The sequence below is a fragment of the Aspergillus versicolor genome, assembly GCF_001890125.1.
Source record: "Aspergillus versicolor CBS 583.65 unplaced genomic scaffold ASPVEscaffold_14, whole genome shotgun sequence".
Classification (NCBI taxonomy): Eukaryota; Fungi; Ascomycota; class Eurotiomycetes; order Eurotiales; family Aspergillaceae; genus Aspergillus; species Aspergillus versicolor.
The window spans coordinates 732,312-746,920 of record NW_024467537.1 but is presented as its reverse complement, the minus strand read 5'-3'; the positions used below and the strand labels follow the sequence as shown (position 1 = coordinate 746,920).

At 51.2% G+C, this 14,609-nt stretch overlaps 5 protein-coding genes across 5 annotated transcripts; all 5 read left to right on the top strand.

Moving 5' to 3' along the window:
- Positions 1-1,216: 1,216 nt before the first annotated feature.
- Positions 1,217-6,348, top strand: ASPVEDRAFT_47225 (uncharacterized protein). The gene is made up of 3 exons (XM_040813729.1): positions 1,217-2,568; positions 2,621-2,730; positions 2,805-6,348. The coding sequence occupies exons 1-3, from the start codon at positions 1,291-1,293 to the stop codon at positions 5,917-5,919; spliced, it is 4,503 nt and encodes a 1,500-aa protein (XP_040673798.1). The 5' UTR covers positions 1,217-1,290; the 3' UTR covers positions 5,920-6,348.
- Positions 6,349-6,759: 411 nt separating this feature from the next.
- ASPVEDRAFT_47224 (PP1-complex regulatory subunit GLC8) lies at positions 6,760-7,767 on the top strand. The gene has a single exon (XM_040813728.1). It carries the CDS (start codon positions 7,152-7,154, stop codon positions 7,686-7,688), a length of 537 nt encoding a protein of 178 aa, XP_040673797.1. The 5' UTR covers positions 6,760-7,151; the 3' UTR covers positions 7,689-7,767.
- Positions 7,768-8,523: 756 nt separating this feature from the next.
- On the top strand, positions 8,524-9,855 carry sfh5 (CRAL/TRIO domain protein; the record flags this gene model as incomplete). The annotated part of the gene is made up of 2 exons (XM_040818566.1): positions 8,524-9,230; positions 9,285-9,855. 2 exons carry the CDS (start codon positions 8,524-8,526, stop codon positions 9,853-9,855), a joined length of 1,278 nt encoding a protein of 425 aa, XP_040673796.1.
- Positions 9,856-10,465: 610 nt separating this feature from the next.
- On the top strand, positions 10,466-11,949 carry ASPVEDRAFT_143380 (TATA-binding protein-associated factor TAF6; the record flags this gene model as incomplete). Its single annotated transcript, XM_040807908.1, has 3 exons — positions 10,466-10,835; positions 10,925-11,343; positions 11,398-11,949. The coding sequence occupies 3 exons, from the start codon at positions 10,466-10,468 to the stop codon at positions 11,947-11,949; spliced, it is 1,341 nt and encodes a 446-aa protein (XP_040673795.1).
- Positions 11,950-12,648: 699 nt separating this feature from the next.
- On the top strand, positions 12,649-13,580 carry ASPVEDRAFT_89264 (alpha/beta hydrolase family protein; the record flags this gene model as incomplete). The annotated part of the gene is made up of 3 exons (XM_040818565.1): positions 12,649-12,678; positions 12,738-13,262; positions 13,329-13,580. 3 exons carry the CDS (start codon positions 12,649-12,651, stop codon positions 13,578-13,580), a joined length of 807 nt encoding a protein of 268 aa, XP_040673794.1.
- Positions 13,581-14,609: the final 1,029 nt, after the last annotated feature.

Genomic DNA, 14,609 nt, shown 5'->3' with positions numbered 1-14,609 from the left:
GACGACTGGCGGGCCACTTCAGCTGCTGCTTGCACTGCTCGCACTGCTCGTTGGACTGAGGGCCACCGGCTGTCAGCTTGAGTGTTCACGAGGAGGCGATTTTATTATCTAAAAGATGGGCCAGCCAGACAGTGCATCAGACTCCTACTGGCAGTCCAGCACATGTTCTCGCAGTCAGAGAAGACCTCGTAGACTCCGTCAGAACAAGGCCAGGATAAGACTGATGCAGGCGGCCGATTCGAGTCACCGCCTGCCAGCTCACTCTGTTGTCGCGCCCCTCGATTTGTTGGCATCCCCATCGGCGAGGGTTCATCTTCTTCTCGCGCCCTCGCCCTTCTCGACTGCCAGTCTGCAAGTCATCCGTTCAGCTCCCCGCTCTGTCGCATCCTTGGACCTTGGAACTGCTGCCGTCCCGCCACTTGTCGCGCTGTGCACTCTCGGAGTTTACCCCGTCTGCTCTGCGACTGCGTTACTGCGTTGGTGACTGCAGCTTCTATACCGCTGCCAATAAGAACCCTGCGCTGCCTTGCCCTGCGCTGCCTCCCATTTCTTACTTATTCTCCCTGTTTCATCCTCGACTCGTACTTGCTGCCCTCTCCCTCTCCTCTCCTCTCCTCTCCTCTCCCTCTCCCTCTTCCTCTCCACCTTACTTCCGTTCCCTCTGTCGCGTTATCATCCTGGAGACCCTCATCGTGTCGACTCTGCCCTCAAGGCTGCCTCCGTCACCAGACCTGCCGCCTCATGAAATCCGTCCGTCGTCGACTTCGCCCTCTTTAGAGGAGCCATGCGATAAGCCGGAAGTCGCCTCTGCCGCCGCGGCCGCCGTCCATCCTCCACCGTTTTCCACCCCCCATTTTGAGCCATCCAAGCCAAGCGGTCCACCACTGGCGACTGCCCATGGCAACAACATCATGTTCGATGCCCAATCCGATGGTCTTTCTTCCCCCCTGGCTTTTGTGAGCAGTGCGTGCCTCTTTTTTATTTTTATTTTTTTTTTCCCTTTCCCTATTTAAATCGCCCTTTCCTCTTTCTGGATTTTGCGCCTCGTTTACGAGACTACTCCATACCTCTCTCCCCCTTCAGGAGATAAGATCGGCGTCTTTGGGCATAAATGCTGTGATTTGCCTGGCGCCTCCAATCAATATTCAACCCCTTCCCGCGAGAACTAGCTGCGCATTTGATTTCCTAACATTTTTTTTGGCTTCTTTATCATCAGACCTGCTCCCTCCCGCTCTTAAGACGACCCGACCATGTGAAGCCGCACCTCCTGGTGCTGACGCGACGGCCAGCATGTCCCCTATAATGCACTCGCCACACTCGACTTCGAGTCACACTACAGGTGAGTCTGGCGACTCGGACCGCTCCAGTTGGCGGTTCATTTCAACACCCATTTCTTCCGAGGATGAGCAACCCTCTATTGTGAAACCCACTGCCGTGCCAGTGGAAGAGCGCCCCAAGGTTTCCTTCGAGGAGCTGGCCGGTCGTTATCGCCAGAACCAGCACAAGCAGGCGCGCAGGAAGAAATTAGAGCAGCGCCTCCATGCGACCAAGGTGTCCATGGGAATATCGGCGCGTCTGATTCGTCTCGGAGCCGCTGTTCAACGCGGCTTGGTTGATAGGCTCAAGCATGATGACAAGGCCAATTTCATCACTCTCTACCACACCATGATTGATCTTCAGGAGCCCTGTTCGTTAGCAACCCGGCGCCATCTTCATCACCCGGATCCTTGGGAGGATTGGTCGAGCCCTCGAGACTCTTCTTTGGACCGCAACCCGGATTTCTTCTCGCAACTGAGCCCTCAGTCGAGGGCGGATCTTCTTGATATCCTTCAATCAGTCCGCTCGGATCCCCAGTTTGTGTTTGAAAAGCTATGCAGCCTGACTCCTAACCAGCTGTCTACTCTGATATCTTCCTCCGTCACCTCCTGGGAGGCCGGTGGGGATCCCTCATTCCCTCCTATGTCCCGTTCAAGGATATCTAGTCTAAATTCGAGAACCGGCCCTGTTTCTGGTATTCCGTTCAAAGACCGTGTTTTGGCATTTGAGAGGACGGACCCCCTGTCCACCTTGCTGTTTAATGTTTATGCAGCTCCCTTGGACTCGGAGGCCCCGGAGGCACAGCTACGATTGGATATGTGGTCCTCGGTCTGCGCGAAACTCATCGCCGATGGTGCCAGCAGGTCTTACGCGCTCATCGACCATATCCTGACCCTATGGGCCACAGGTAGCAATTGGAAGGCAAAGCCCAAGTTTGAGCTTTATCTCATGGATATCCTCCAAACCGGTGCATTTCTTCTGGAGCATGTAGAGCCCCCGCCCGGCTATGATATGGACCCGATAGACCCTTTGAGAACGGATGTTGCCGAGGAATACTTTGCGTCCACTGTGGATGCGTTACTTGAACTTTTGGATGATCCAGACGCAGGGTTACCCCAGTCAGTCGTGCAACTGAGCAAAGCAATCCTGCAGAAGCTCGACCACCAGGACTGCCGCGACCGTTTTTTGGATTTCTTGCTCGTTCAATGGTTTTTCCCCAAGTTCCTTTACGGGGCTCTAACCTATCCTGAGGTCAGACTCATCCACCATATCCAAGTCGGCTTTCGCTGACCCAAGTTTCTAGGGCCACGACCTTCTACTTGATTTTTATATCAGGAAAGATGCAAGAGAGAAGCTGCTTGGCCAGGTCGGGTTCCAAGCTTATTCGCAGGCACTCGCAATTCTTCGCCCGATGTGCGTATTTGTCCATATTGTTTGATTCGTCGTTTTACAATTGCGGCTTGCTAATGTTCTCACTACATCTTTAGGCATCAATATCCCATAGCTCGCCCTCGGGTCAGAGAACATGTTGAGAATATGCTTGACCATATCCGCGACCCTACTAGCAGGATTATTCAACATTCGGGCCGCTCCACAGCGCTTCATAATGGACCAGCTTCCCCTGCGGTGTTTTTGATGCTCTCCAATGCCGACGTTCTTACATTGCTGAATTCCATTTTCCCCACGCCCAATCCACTGGCGTACAGCTCCCAGTCACCATCCTCAGGTATTTCCCTCTCACCGCTTGGATCACAACCAGACAAGCATGTGATGTCCACCACCTTCGAGCCAGGCTTCTATCGTGCATCTGTGCCGTTTTCTCCCAGGCCAACGTTCCGCACCAAAGGCCCCCTCCCAACGGATGTCCATTTCTTCTCGCTGCACGAAAACACCTTGGAATCTAAGGCTGACAAGATTCGTTTTGAGTTGTCTGACCAAGGCGAGCATGACGTCCATACCCATTTAGAGACCCCGTCTGCAGAGGAATGGACACTCTTCACTGTTTCCCAGAATGGCATGAGACTAGTCTGGGGCCTGTTTTCAGATGGCCAATCCAACTCTTTGGGCAACTACCCAGCCGATGAGGGAAACTCTTCCACCTTAGGAAATGAAGACAACTTTGAAGCGCTACAGACAGCCATTGTGAAGCTGATTCAAGAAAACCCTGCTGGTGACCGCGCTGAATATGGTCTACAGCTGTCTCAAGGCCAATCGCAAGCAGGTGCCCTATCACTTAAGGAACGGTTCAATCGTGCCATGGCATACTGCCACCAGAGCTCCGATTTTATTGGCGCGCATTACTGGTGGAATGCCACTCGGCTGCTGCGCCGGAGCGTCGCTAACTCATCAGCCCAGCATGGCGATGATTCTTGGATACTGGAACCAATGCACTCGGCCTGTGTCCGCTCCCTTCAAACATCTAGTTCCGTTATCCAGCGCTGTGAAGCTGATTTTGTTGCTCTTGATCGCCATACACTACGACTTCGTAAGACGGTGAAAGATATGATGAAGGCTATGGCGAGGCTTCGAAACAAGATGTGGTTTATGACTGATGTGAGAAACTCCAGACGCTACGAAGAAGCTAGGCATGTCGCACTTGCGCTTAAGACCATGCCCTATGCTCACAAGTACGCACAACCCGAGCCTCGGTTTCGTGGCAGCGCCAGGTCTTTTGGCGGAGGATTCCTCCAGAAGCCTGAGCTGCAAATTATGAATGTCATGAAGGCACCCAGCAACCAGGCAGGTCCGACCAAGCTCGCAGATGAACAGGTTGATTTAATTCGGAAGTGGCTGGCCCATAATAACATCGACAATTTCTGCAAAGGCGAAGAACGGATTCATCGTTTCTGTTATGAGGTTGGAACCAGCATCAACCGCTTGGTTGGAGAGACGATGGCAGAAACTCCAGTACTATGGGCGAGTGAATTGTTCCACAAAGAACGAACCAAGTACGAAGGATCTAGTAACCGAGGCTTCTTCGGCCTTGCCTCCAGTCTACGGTCGTTTGGTGCAGCTAGCGATGATCCTCCTCACTCTACATCCTCTCTAGCCAGCACAATTCTACGACCACAGGAACCATCAAGGGTCTCCCAGGAGTCTCCTAGACTGAATCTGAAGCCTTCCTTCCAGAGTTTAGACTCTGATAGATGGAGAGCCCCAGGCGCCGGCACTGATACCTCTTCCATCCTCGGTGAGAGGGCTCCATCGACCACCACTGGAGACTCGTGCAGCACATTCTGGTCGGCTCCCCCTCCACATACCCAGTATGCGCCGAGTGCATCTAGCTTCTATTCTCGACCTCCGTCCATGCTCAGTGATACTGCTATTCAACCACCACGGCGTACTGACCAAAAATCGCATGGGAAAACAGCATTCCTGGACGACATTCGACACACATTGACAAGCCTATTGTTGAGCGATCTTGGCTCACCGGTATGGAGTTGTGGCACCGAAACAGATGCTTGGTTTGGCAGCGTACTAGACCAAAAGAGAATCCAGGCGCAGATGAGGAAACGATCTCGCATCCAGCGTTTCTACTCGGAGTGTGATGAGCGAGCGGCTCGCCAATCAATTCATCGCGTCCCATCCTCCCGAAGAAGCAGATCACTTGATCCTCTCAGCCGGGAGCCCTCGGGCGTCTCCTCCGAGGCTACGAATAACACAACTGGTTTGGAAGTTTCGGCCCCGTTCTCTTACAGCACGGTATTTCGACGACTCCTAGACATATTTTCCCGTCACGGAAACCCGTTTGTCAAACTCGATGCACTTCGAGATCTTCGAAGCTTGGTAATCGCATCAATCACTACTGCCAACGATGACCAAGCATCGTCTTCCTGTACCCCTGATTCCACCCCTCATCAAAGACGTACGTCTGCCATTCACAGGAAGCGCGATGCTCGATGCAGTTTCTCCGAACCCCATGGGCGTCATCGACCCGAAAAAGACCCGCTACACACGCCGACGTCACCTCCTGCCGAGTCGGTGATCTTCGATTCTCGACCTTCCGACTATTCTATACCCAGCGAGAAGCAGATCGTCGAGGCACTTCGGGAAATTATTTTTGATATGAAGCCAAAGACACTCTTCCGCGATCTCCAGTTTATATCGGCTTTCGTTCCTAGTGATACACTGAACAAGACAGACAGTGGTACTGCGTTTTTGCAATTTGGGCTGGCTGCTCTCAGCTTAAAGGATGAAGTATGTAACAGTATGGTGGAGATTGCAGACGAGATCGTCTCCCAAGAACTCACCCGTCGGCATCCTCCGCATATGTACGATATGCACCCTCGCGTGGGTGATCCAATGAAAGAAGCAGCCAACATGTGGATCATCACAGCAAAGGAGGGCCATTCTGTTGCTCAACGCGAACTGGCGATTCTATACCTCACCCATCCTGAACTCGTCCCACGAGTGACGTTCCCACTTACTTTATTAAGAGATACCTTCAAGGCGGATATGATGTACCGCCGAGACAAGGACTCCAAATCAGATCCCCATACTATGTGCCTGGCGCTGCACTGGATGCAGCTCTCAGCTAATGGGGGAGATGAGCTCGCACGGAATCGGCTTCGTGAGCGCGAGGAGTTTGAGTCTATTGCTTAATATTCTCTACTCTCTTTTTTCTTATATTTTCCCTTTATATTATTGATACCATTTTGGAGCAGTTGGATGACTTGATCTGTTATTCCATATTCCATGTCACTAATTTCGGAGCAGTGGTTTTCTTTCTATCTTCTAGTTGTACGTGTGGGCTGTGTATCGTTCTCGACTTGTAGCTGTACTGGCAATTTCTCTCTCGGCGGAGTGCGGCTTATTTGATTGATATATTACAGCATACAAGGCCCGGCTTTTGGGTGGCACTTTGAACTTATACTATCGGAGTACCCTTTGATTATGCAAGAATAAGATCTTTTGGAGTTGAACTGGAGACGATTAAACATTTAATCCAGACACTTTGTTTATTTTTGTGCCCTATAGTTAACTAGTTATATGCCTAAATAAACAGCTTACCTAATACATCTGTGACGTCAACCTGGTAGCCCCACGTGCCAAATCAGACGAGCCAAACATGTAGTCTTGGCACTGCTTTTCCCTCTTCCTCTTTCCATTCCAAGGACGCTGTATCCGGCTGTCACGAGTTTTCGAGGCTGAGATAATTTCCAAAGTTCTTTCAAATCATCTGGTCATCTGCGCAAACTGTGACTACAATACCTGGTTGCCACTGTCAGGAGGGTTAGTGTCTGAGACCTGATGTCAGCTCTGCGGTTAGACCTTCAGCTGACTTGAGTTGATATGTATAACTAGGTCGTCGCGCGCTTTCGAGACTTTTGCCAATCTTGCTTCTAGATTGTTTACCTGAATTATAGGCTTTCTTTTTGTTTGACTACGACGCCCGCGAAGGATTACACAAGGGAGTGCTTCAACGATTCGGCTGCCTATCCCACTTCGACCAAAAATGGCGCAGAACACCGAAATTCCAAAGAGACCCAAGGGTGAGTCGGTCGAGATCAAGATCTCCCAACACCTAGATCCGAACTAATAGCGCATGACTTTCGCCCCCTCTAGGTATTCTTAAGAACTCTAGTTCTCAAAACCGCCTCCATGTTTCGCACGACGACGTCCACTTCCACCACGTCCATCATAGCCCCTCCCCGCCTGCGGACACCAAGGAACTCACCTTGCAAAACACGCTCCAGAATGCCGGCCGTCGCCCCTCTGCCTCTTCCCGGCGCACTTCTCTCGCCAGTTCCCACGGCCACCATGATGACGCCTCACCCCGCCTTAAATGGGATGAGGCCAACCTGTATCTGACGGAACAGGAAAAGACGGCGAAGATGAAGATCGACGAGCCCAAGACCCCGTATGCGCCGCATTATGACCCCGCCGAGGATGAGGAGGAGATGAGACTTGCAGAGGCGCAGGAGAGTCTGATCAATGCGCAGGGCGTTGTCGTGGACGAGCTAGACAAGGATAAGAAGCCGTCGTCGTCTTCCTCTACCTCCAAGAAGTTCTCTGAGGATGATATTCCCGACCTAGAACTGGGCGAGCCTGAAGAGGAGCTCTCGCACGGGACACACCTTGGTGCTGACGATCGGATTACACGTGCGCGCAGCTTAAGCAATGAGTCCCATCGCAGCGACAAGCACGTCGTCGTTGGCGCGAACAATGCCAACGAGACGAACGGTGATGAGCTCTTGACGCCTGAGCAAGCGAAGGAGAAACATGCGCAGTTTGAAAAACAGCGGAGGAAGCATTATGAAATGCGGAATATCAAGGAACTCCTAGCGTGCGTGCCCAACCCATCCTCTCCCGTTTTCCATCCCCACCTCCTGCCACGTGAGGCGTTGGGTATTAATGCTAACCGGTTGTGATAGACACCCTGAGGAGTTGGATGAAATGGACGAGGACGAGGACGATGAAGACACCAACTCTGGCGTTCCGCCTCCCATGCCGCAAATTCCGCAGCGGTTTTTGAATGGCGGCAGGTGAAGTGCCGTCAGTATTCACGATCACTGCATTTTTTTCTTTTTTTCCTATTGTATATTCCCCAGCGCTTTTGAGTCATGGATAGCAAGGAGATGAATGATGAATATGTCTTGTTCTTTCCTTTTTTTTTTTTTTTCTCTCCAGCATACTGTGTTATTTACGTCATCCTGGTTTGGATTTGTTTCATTTTCTGATAGATCTGCCGCGGTATATCAAAGATGAGTTATCAACTGAATGTGTATTTCGAATACCCACCCAAGAACACGAGGAATAGCCACTAAGGTAGCAGAGTAACGGGCTGTTTAGAAAGGCGCTATATATAGCCGTTACAGCCTAACTATAGAATGACAGCTTGGCATGCACGCTCAGGAGAAACAGTCTGGGAAAGAAAGTCGCGAATCAATGGATCGTACGACCGAATCAAAGGCGGCTGGCCATGAATTAAGAAGCTGAACTAAAACTGATGGTCCTGCACGACTTTGGGTATAATAATAATGCCAATTAACGACGCCTAATCCCGCCTGTTCTGGGCCCTGGGCCAGGAGTTAGCTGTGTTTTGTTTTGTTCTTTTCTTCTTCAAGGCTGCTCCTGCATCTTCCATTTCTTTTTTATCCCACGCTTCTCTCCTCTGCTCTCCCCATCACAATTACATCTTCTTACAGTTCATCCCTGTTAGACACAGTATCTCTTTTTCCGTCTCCCTTAATTGATTTTCCGATCATGGCCGACCAGGAAAAAAAGGATCAGCCCCAGGCCGCTGCCCCTCAGACTCAGGAGCCCGACACCACCAAGTCCGAGCAGCCTACCGCTACTGAGTCCGCGCCTGCACCGGAGCCTGCCACTGAGCCTGCCGCTGCTACCGCTGCTCCTGCAACTGAAGCTGCTCCCGCTGCCCCTGAACCCTCTGCCGCCACGGCTGCTGCTGAAACACCTGCTGCGACAAGCACGGAACCAGCTCAGCACGCAGCCTCCGAGGCTACTAAGTCCGAAGCCCAGCCCGAGGCAGCCGGCGAGGAAGAGAAGAAGAATGAGCCTTCCAAACCAGAGTATTTCACCAAGACCCCTGCCCTCGAGCAGCTGTTTGACCGCGTCCCTGGTATCTTGAGCAAGACCGGCCACCAGGAGATGTGGGGGGTGCCCCTGAAGCACGACGCCACTGATATCCCCACCATCAATGTGCTCATTAAGTACCTGCGTGCCAATGAGGGTAACGTTAAGCTCGCTGAGGAGCAGTTGACCAAGGCCTTGGAATGGCGCAAGGAAAATGACCCTCTTGCCCTGGTGAAGAGCACCTATAATGCTGCGAAGTTCGGCGGGTTGGGTTACCTTACTACCTATGCGCGCGAGGGGAAGGGTGATTTGATTGTTACCTGGAATATTTATGGCGCTGTGAAGAAGATTGATGATACCTTTGGGGACATCACCGAGTATGGCCTCTTCTCTTCGTTTCATGTATGCTTTGGCTGATACATAATTTGCAGGTTCATCAAGTGGCGCGCTGCCCTCATGGAGCTTGCTGTCCAGGAACTGAAGCTAGACCAAGCCACTTCGGTGATCGACTACAACGGCGAGGATCCCTACCAGATGATCCAGGTGCACGACTACCTGAGCGTTAGCTTCCTCCGCCTGAACCCGACCATCAAGGCTGCGACCAAGAAGACCATTGAGGTTTTCAGCACCGCGTACCCGGAGTTGCTGCGTGAGAAGTACTTCGTCAATGTCCCCGCCATCATGGGCTGGATGTTTGCGCTCGTCAAGCTGTTCGTTAATGAGAACACCACTCGCAAATTCCACCCCATTTCCAACGGCGGCAACCTTGCTAAGGAGTTCCCTGGCTTGACTGAGAAATTCCCCAAGGCTTACGGTGGTGGTGCTGCGGATTTGGAAGGCTCTGCACGAACTGTTGCTCTTAATAAGGAAGAGAAGAAGGAAGAGAAGAAGGAAGAGAAGAAGGAAGAGAAGAAGGAAGAGCAGAAGGAAGAGCAGAAGGAAGAGCAGAAGGAAGAGCAGAAGGAAGAGCAGAAGGAAGAGCAGAAGGAAGAGCAGAAGTGATCGCTCATTCCGGGGTTCTAGCTGCGGATGTGGTTGGGAAGACTGATCGACTTTTGTTTTCTGTTTCTTATGATACCTCTTAGAATTGTTCTTGCAGACCAGCGAGGCGTATTATTGTCCAAGACTGTTTCATTGGACTCTACATGGCCTTTTGTATAGTTAATCCAATCAACGCCACTCTTTCAAATTTAGTAAACAACATTGTATGAGGTTGCGAGACCTAAGATTTTATTTTTCGGATTTCCAGGCCATTCACCAGCGGTACACTCCCGATTATACTAATTCATGATTTACTGTAGAAATGCTATCGGTGTCCAACGTATAGATAACCAGTTGGACTCTACACCGCCTTTGGTCCATCTCAGATTCCAGTCGCGGAATCACTTCAAGCTTCCTGCAACCAAGCCCGGCTTCACTAAATCCCAATTACCTGTTGCCCGCGCTCGTCCAGAATGCCGCTTGCCCTTCGCGGTTGGACTCATCCCCCAATCTGATCGTCTGACTTCACCTTTGGCCCAGCCACAGCTGTTTCGACACCCGACACCTCAACTCTACCACCACTTCTCACATAACGACCTACACCCACCCGATCCGCAAACCAACCACCAAAATGTCCGTCTGGAACCCAGACAACATCCGCGATGTTGCCGAGTCAGTCGGAATCGTCAACCTCAACAACGACGTAACCGACACCCTCGCCCGGGACGTTGAGTACCGCATCGCGCAGGTTCTCGAAGAAGCACTGAAGTTTATGCGCCACAGTCGACGCACGCTCCTCACGACACAGGATATCGCGCTCGCATTGCGTGTGTTAGACGTCGAGCCGCTGTACGGGTATGAGTCGACGCGACCGCTGAAGTTCGGCGAGGCGTCGCTGGGACCAGGCCAACCGCTTTTCTATGTGGAGGATGAGGAGGTGGATTTTGAGAAGTTGATTAATGCGCCTCTGCCTAGGGTGCCGAGGGAGATTAATTTTACCGGTTAGTTTTTTGTCTTCTGTTTTTTTTTTTTTTTTTTTATCTCGGAGAAGGGGAGTGATGGCTGATTTGTTGCTTTCTGTTGCTTCTAGCACATTGGCTTGCCGTTGAAGGCGTGCAACCGTCCATACCACAAAACCCGACTGCGGCTGATTCGCGCAACCTTGAGTTGATGTCTAAGGGTCCGAATGCGAACGCGACCCTGGCGGCTATGAGCGGGAGCGAGAATGTTGCTGTTAAGCCTCTGGTTAAGCATGTCCTGTCTAAGGAGCTGCAGCTTTACTTTGAAAAGGTCTGCAATGCGTTTTTGGACGAGTCGAGCGAGAAGTACCGGACTTCGGCTTATGCGAGCTTGCGCGAGGATCCTGGGCTTCATCAGCTCGTGCCGTACTTCGTGCAGTTCATCTCGGAGAAGGTTACCCATGGCTTGAAGGATATCTTTGTGTTGACGCAGGTGATGCACATGGCGGAGGCTTTGGTGCAGAATAAGTCTCTATACGTGGACCCATATGTATGCTGTTGCTCTTTCTTCTCTCTTCTTCTTGCAAACTAACCGACTACGCAGATCGCATCTCTCGTCCCTCCAATCCTCACCTGCTTAATAGGCCGCCAGCTCGGCGGCAACGCAGAACTCTCCGAGCAGTTCGCCCTCCGCGACCTTTCGGCGTCCCTCCTTGGCCTCATCGCAGACAAATACTCTCACTCCTCACACACCCTAAAATCCCGTCTCGCACGCTCATGTGTAAAGACCCTCCTCGATCCCTCCAAACCCTTCGGTGCCCACTACGGCGCCATCATCGGCCTGCAAGCTGTCGGCGGGCCCGAAGCCGTCCGCGTCCTTATCCTACCTAACCTCTTTACCTACGGAGACCTTCTCAAGGACGGGGTCGCAGAGGATAGCCCCCGGCGTCCGGAGGCGGAGAGGGTCCTTCTTGTTTTGCTCAGTGTTCTTGCCTCATTGCGGGAGGGGCGTGCAGCTCTGACGAATGGGCATGGCGCAGGGATGGTGACTGATGAGTTAAAGGAAAGACTATCTAAGAAGCTTGGTGTGTTTTTGGCGGAGAAGGTTGCGGATTTGGGCGATGGGCAGCTTGTTCATGCTATTTTGGTGGATTAGGGTAGTTAAGGTGAAAGGAGTTACTTAGGATGGTATTTGTTATGATACCTTAACTAATTCAATACTAATGCTTTTATGAGTCTGTTTCCGTGCTTTTGGGGTACAATGGTATAACCTGCCTACGTAAAAGTTTCAGGTGTAGGTAGTTATATATATATATATATATATATTTATAGTTTACTGCGTGCTGATTTATCTGCCAAATTTATATAACAGCCAACGTAGTAGCTGCCTCCTGATATATAATTACTAAATCAAACTAGATACTTAGAATAAGGGCCTCGAAATATATGATCTAAGTATTCAAGAGACCCACGCCAGGACCCCAGCCTGTTCCCTCGTAACCTGTAGTTATCATCTGTATGGGTTATTGAGCGGGAGACCGGCTGTAGATCAGTCCCGGACGAAATTGGGTGTCCCCACTGGTCTCCAGCTCCCTATGGACGAGCTAATAACCAGGATCATTCCTAATTAACCGAAGATTAACTACAAACCTACGGGGTAAAGAAACCATGGGGTCCCCACTACCCCGGTGTTTGTTCAGTGGGGAACATCCTCAATATAAACATACTGAGGACGCTACCCATGATTTGAGAATCCTCATACTGTGGTTCTGAATAAATATGATACTCTGCCGAAATATTGCGACCTGCTTGTTAGCACTGTCGGCTCCTGCCACGTCTGTGCTTCTATCTAATCATGGAGGTAGCGGACCGTTCCCAGCAGTACGTGAAATCTTCCAAACCTACCTTACATCTTTCCGGTAGTAAACTAAGCCTAGTAAATAGACCTGGTTCACAGACCCAACTCTCCCAAGACACACGATCTACAGCCCCTCACCACCACTGCCAGATACACTCACTCTCCCGGTCCTCGTCTTCGCCGAAGGTGGCTGCGAGAACAACGGGACCAAATTCGAGCCGTTCCTTACGAATATCGCCTCGTACGGATTCATTGTCCTAGCTCTCGGGCCACCCAACGGCACGGGAAAGATATTCCAAGACGCAATAGACGAAGCCGTATCGTGGATCAAACATCGGGGTGGCAAGCGGGGGAGTCCGTATGAGAAGGTCGACAGCTCTAGGATTGCGGCCGCAGGCCAGAGCTGCGGTGGACTGTTGGCTTACACGCAGCGCAGCAACGACGCGGTTGGCTTTTTGGGAATTTTCAACTCTGGACTGTTGGGAAATACAACTGATGCACAGGAGAATCTGCCTAGCGGGATGATTATCGAGGAGCCGGGGGTTATAAAGGAGGTTCAGAAGCCTGTTTTCTATTATATTGGCGGTCAGGGAGATGTTGCATACCCCGCTGTAAGTGGACCTGTTGATTTTGAAACATGAAACCGTTATTCGCTGGTACTGACAGACTTTGACCAGGCTACAGCAGACTATAGAAATCTGACTGGTGTCCCGAAGTGGATTGGGAACTACCCTGTCGGACACTCTGGGACGTATAGGGAACCTGACGGCGGGGAGTTTGGAGTGGCTGCTGTGAAGTGGTTAGAGTGGGTGCTCAAGGGAGACCAAGAAGCCTCAAGATTCTTCGTTGGTGGTGGAGCTGAGAGTGCCGGATGGGTTGGCACCGACAGCTGGGGGCTCGAGGAGATGGACCTGTATCTCGAGAGTTGAATCCGCGGCCGAGAGTTGGAGACGGGAGGCAAGACGGCGACGTCATTGTTCCTGAGAGTTTCACACCGCCTGCTATTTATGGCATAACCTCGTGTGAACCTTGTATCGGTATCAAACCGGTCAGTATTAAAGTTACCGGAGTGTTACAGTCTCATACCTGCCCAAGAGCTTCCAGACTTGGGTCCAGACTGGGGTGCAGCCGTGCGCTTCTCCTTCAACACGCCTGCATCCTACTCCCAGTCACCTCTCCTTAACTCTCCGGGTTCTTCCGCCTGTGTTGCCATTCTCATTAGGATCTATTCCTGTTCAGCTACTGGATCTGAGACTGTAAAGCCGAAACCCCTCAAACAGCCCAACGGTAGTGTGTATATTACTAGTACAGTTCAGTTCACAGCCCCGCCTGGCCCTAGGTATTTATTACGGTCGTTGGCAGCTTTTGTGGGCCCGAGAAAATTAAGGAAAAGACTTCAACTCAACGCCAACAACCTCCTCGTTTTATTCTGCGCACCCCACGTTGGTCTGCTCTTTTTTCTCTCAAATACTCACGTCTCTCGCCATTTGGCCTGACCTGAGATTGGTTTGACCTGATTCTTCGTCTCCTTTTGGCTCTTACCGAGAGTTGCAAATATCCAGCAGATGTCAACAGCTGTGGCGTCTCGCTCCATCGTGCTCATCTAAGCCCGAATTCTTTCTGCCTTTCATGAGCTCAAAGGACCTACTACGATTCCTGTCTAAGCCTGCGAAGTCAGTAACTGCCATTGCACCCCGTATTTCTGCTCTTTTTTTTTTTTTTTTTTTTTTTTTTTTCCCCCAATAAGTTTTGGCTTGCCCGTTCCCGCCTTCTCTATAGAGCACGCGACTGACTCGCCTTCCTAGGCCCAGATAACACCCCTCAAAACGACGCCTTTTTCACTTTTTCTATCTCCTTTTCAATTTTTGAAGCAGATATCCTCGTCTGCTAGACCCGATACTTTCACCGGTATCGGTATCTTCAGCACGAGGCTTTACAGATAGCCACAATTCCTTTTT

What these genes read in the sequence shown, in the direction of transcription:
- ASPVEDRAFT_47225 (XM_040813729.1), top strand. Translation starts at nt 1,291, where the DNA reads ATGTCCCCTATAATGCACTCGCCACACTCGACTTCGAGTCACACTACA. An exon ending in GGGCTCTAACCTATCCTGAG is followed by an intron (nt 2,569 to 2,620) that starts GTCAGACTCATC and finishes CCAAGTTTCTAG; the next exon opens with GGCCACGACCTTCTACTTGA. An exon ending in CTCGCAATTCTTCGCCCGAT is followed by an intron (nt 2,731 to 2,804) that starts GTGCGTATTTGT and finishes CTACATCTTTAG; the next exon opens with GCATCAATATCCCATAGCTC.
- ASPVEDRAFT_47224 (XM_040813728.1), top strand. Translation starts at nt 7,152, where the DNA reads ATGAAGATCGACGAGCCCAAGACCCCGTATGCGCCGCATTATGACCCC.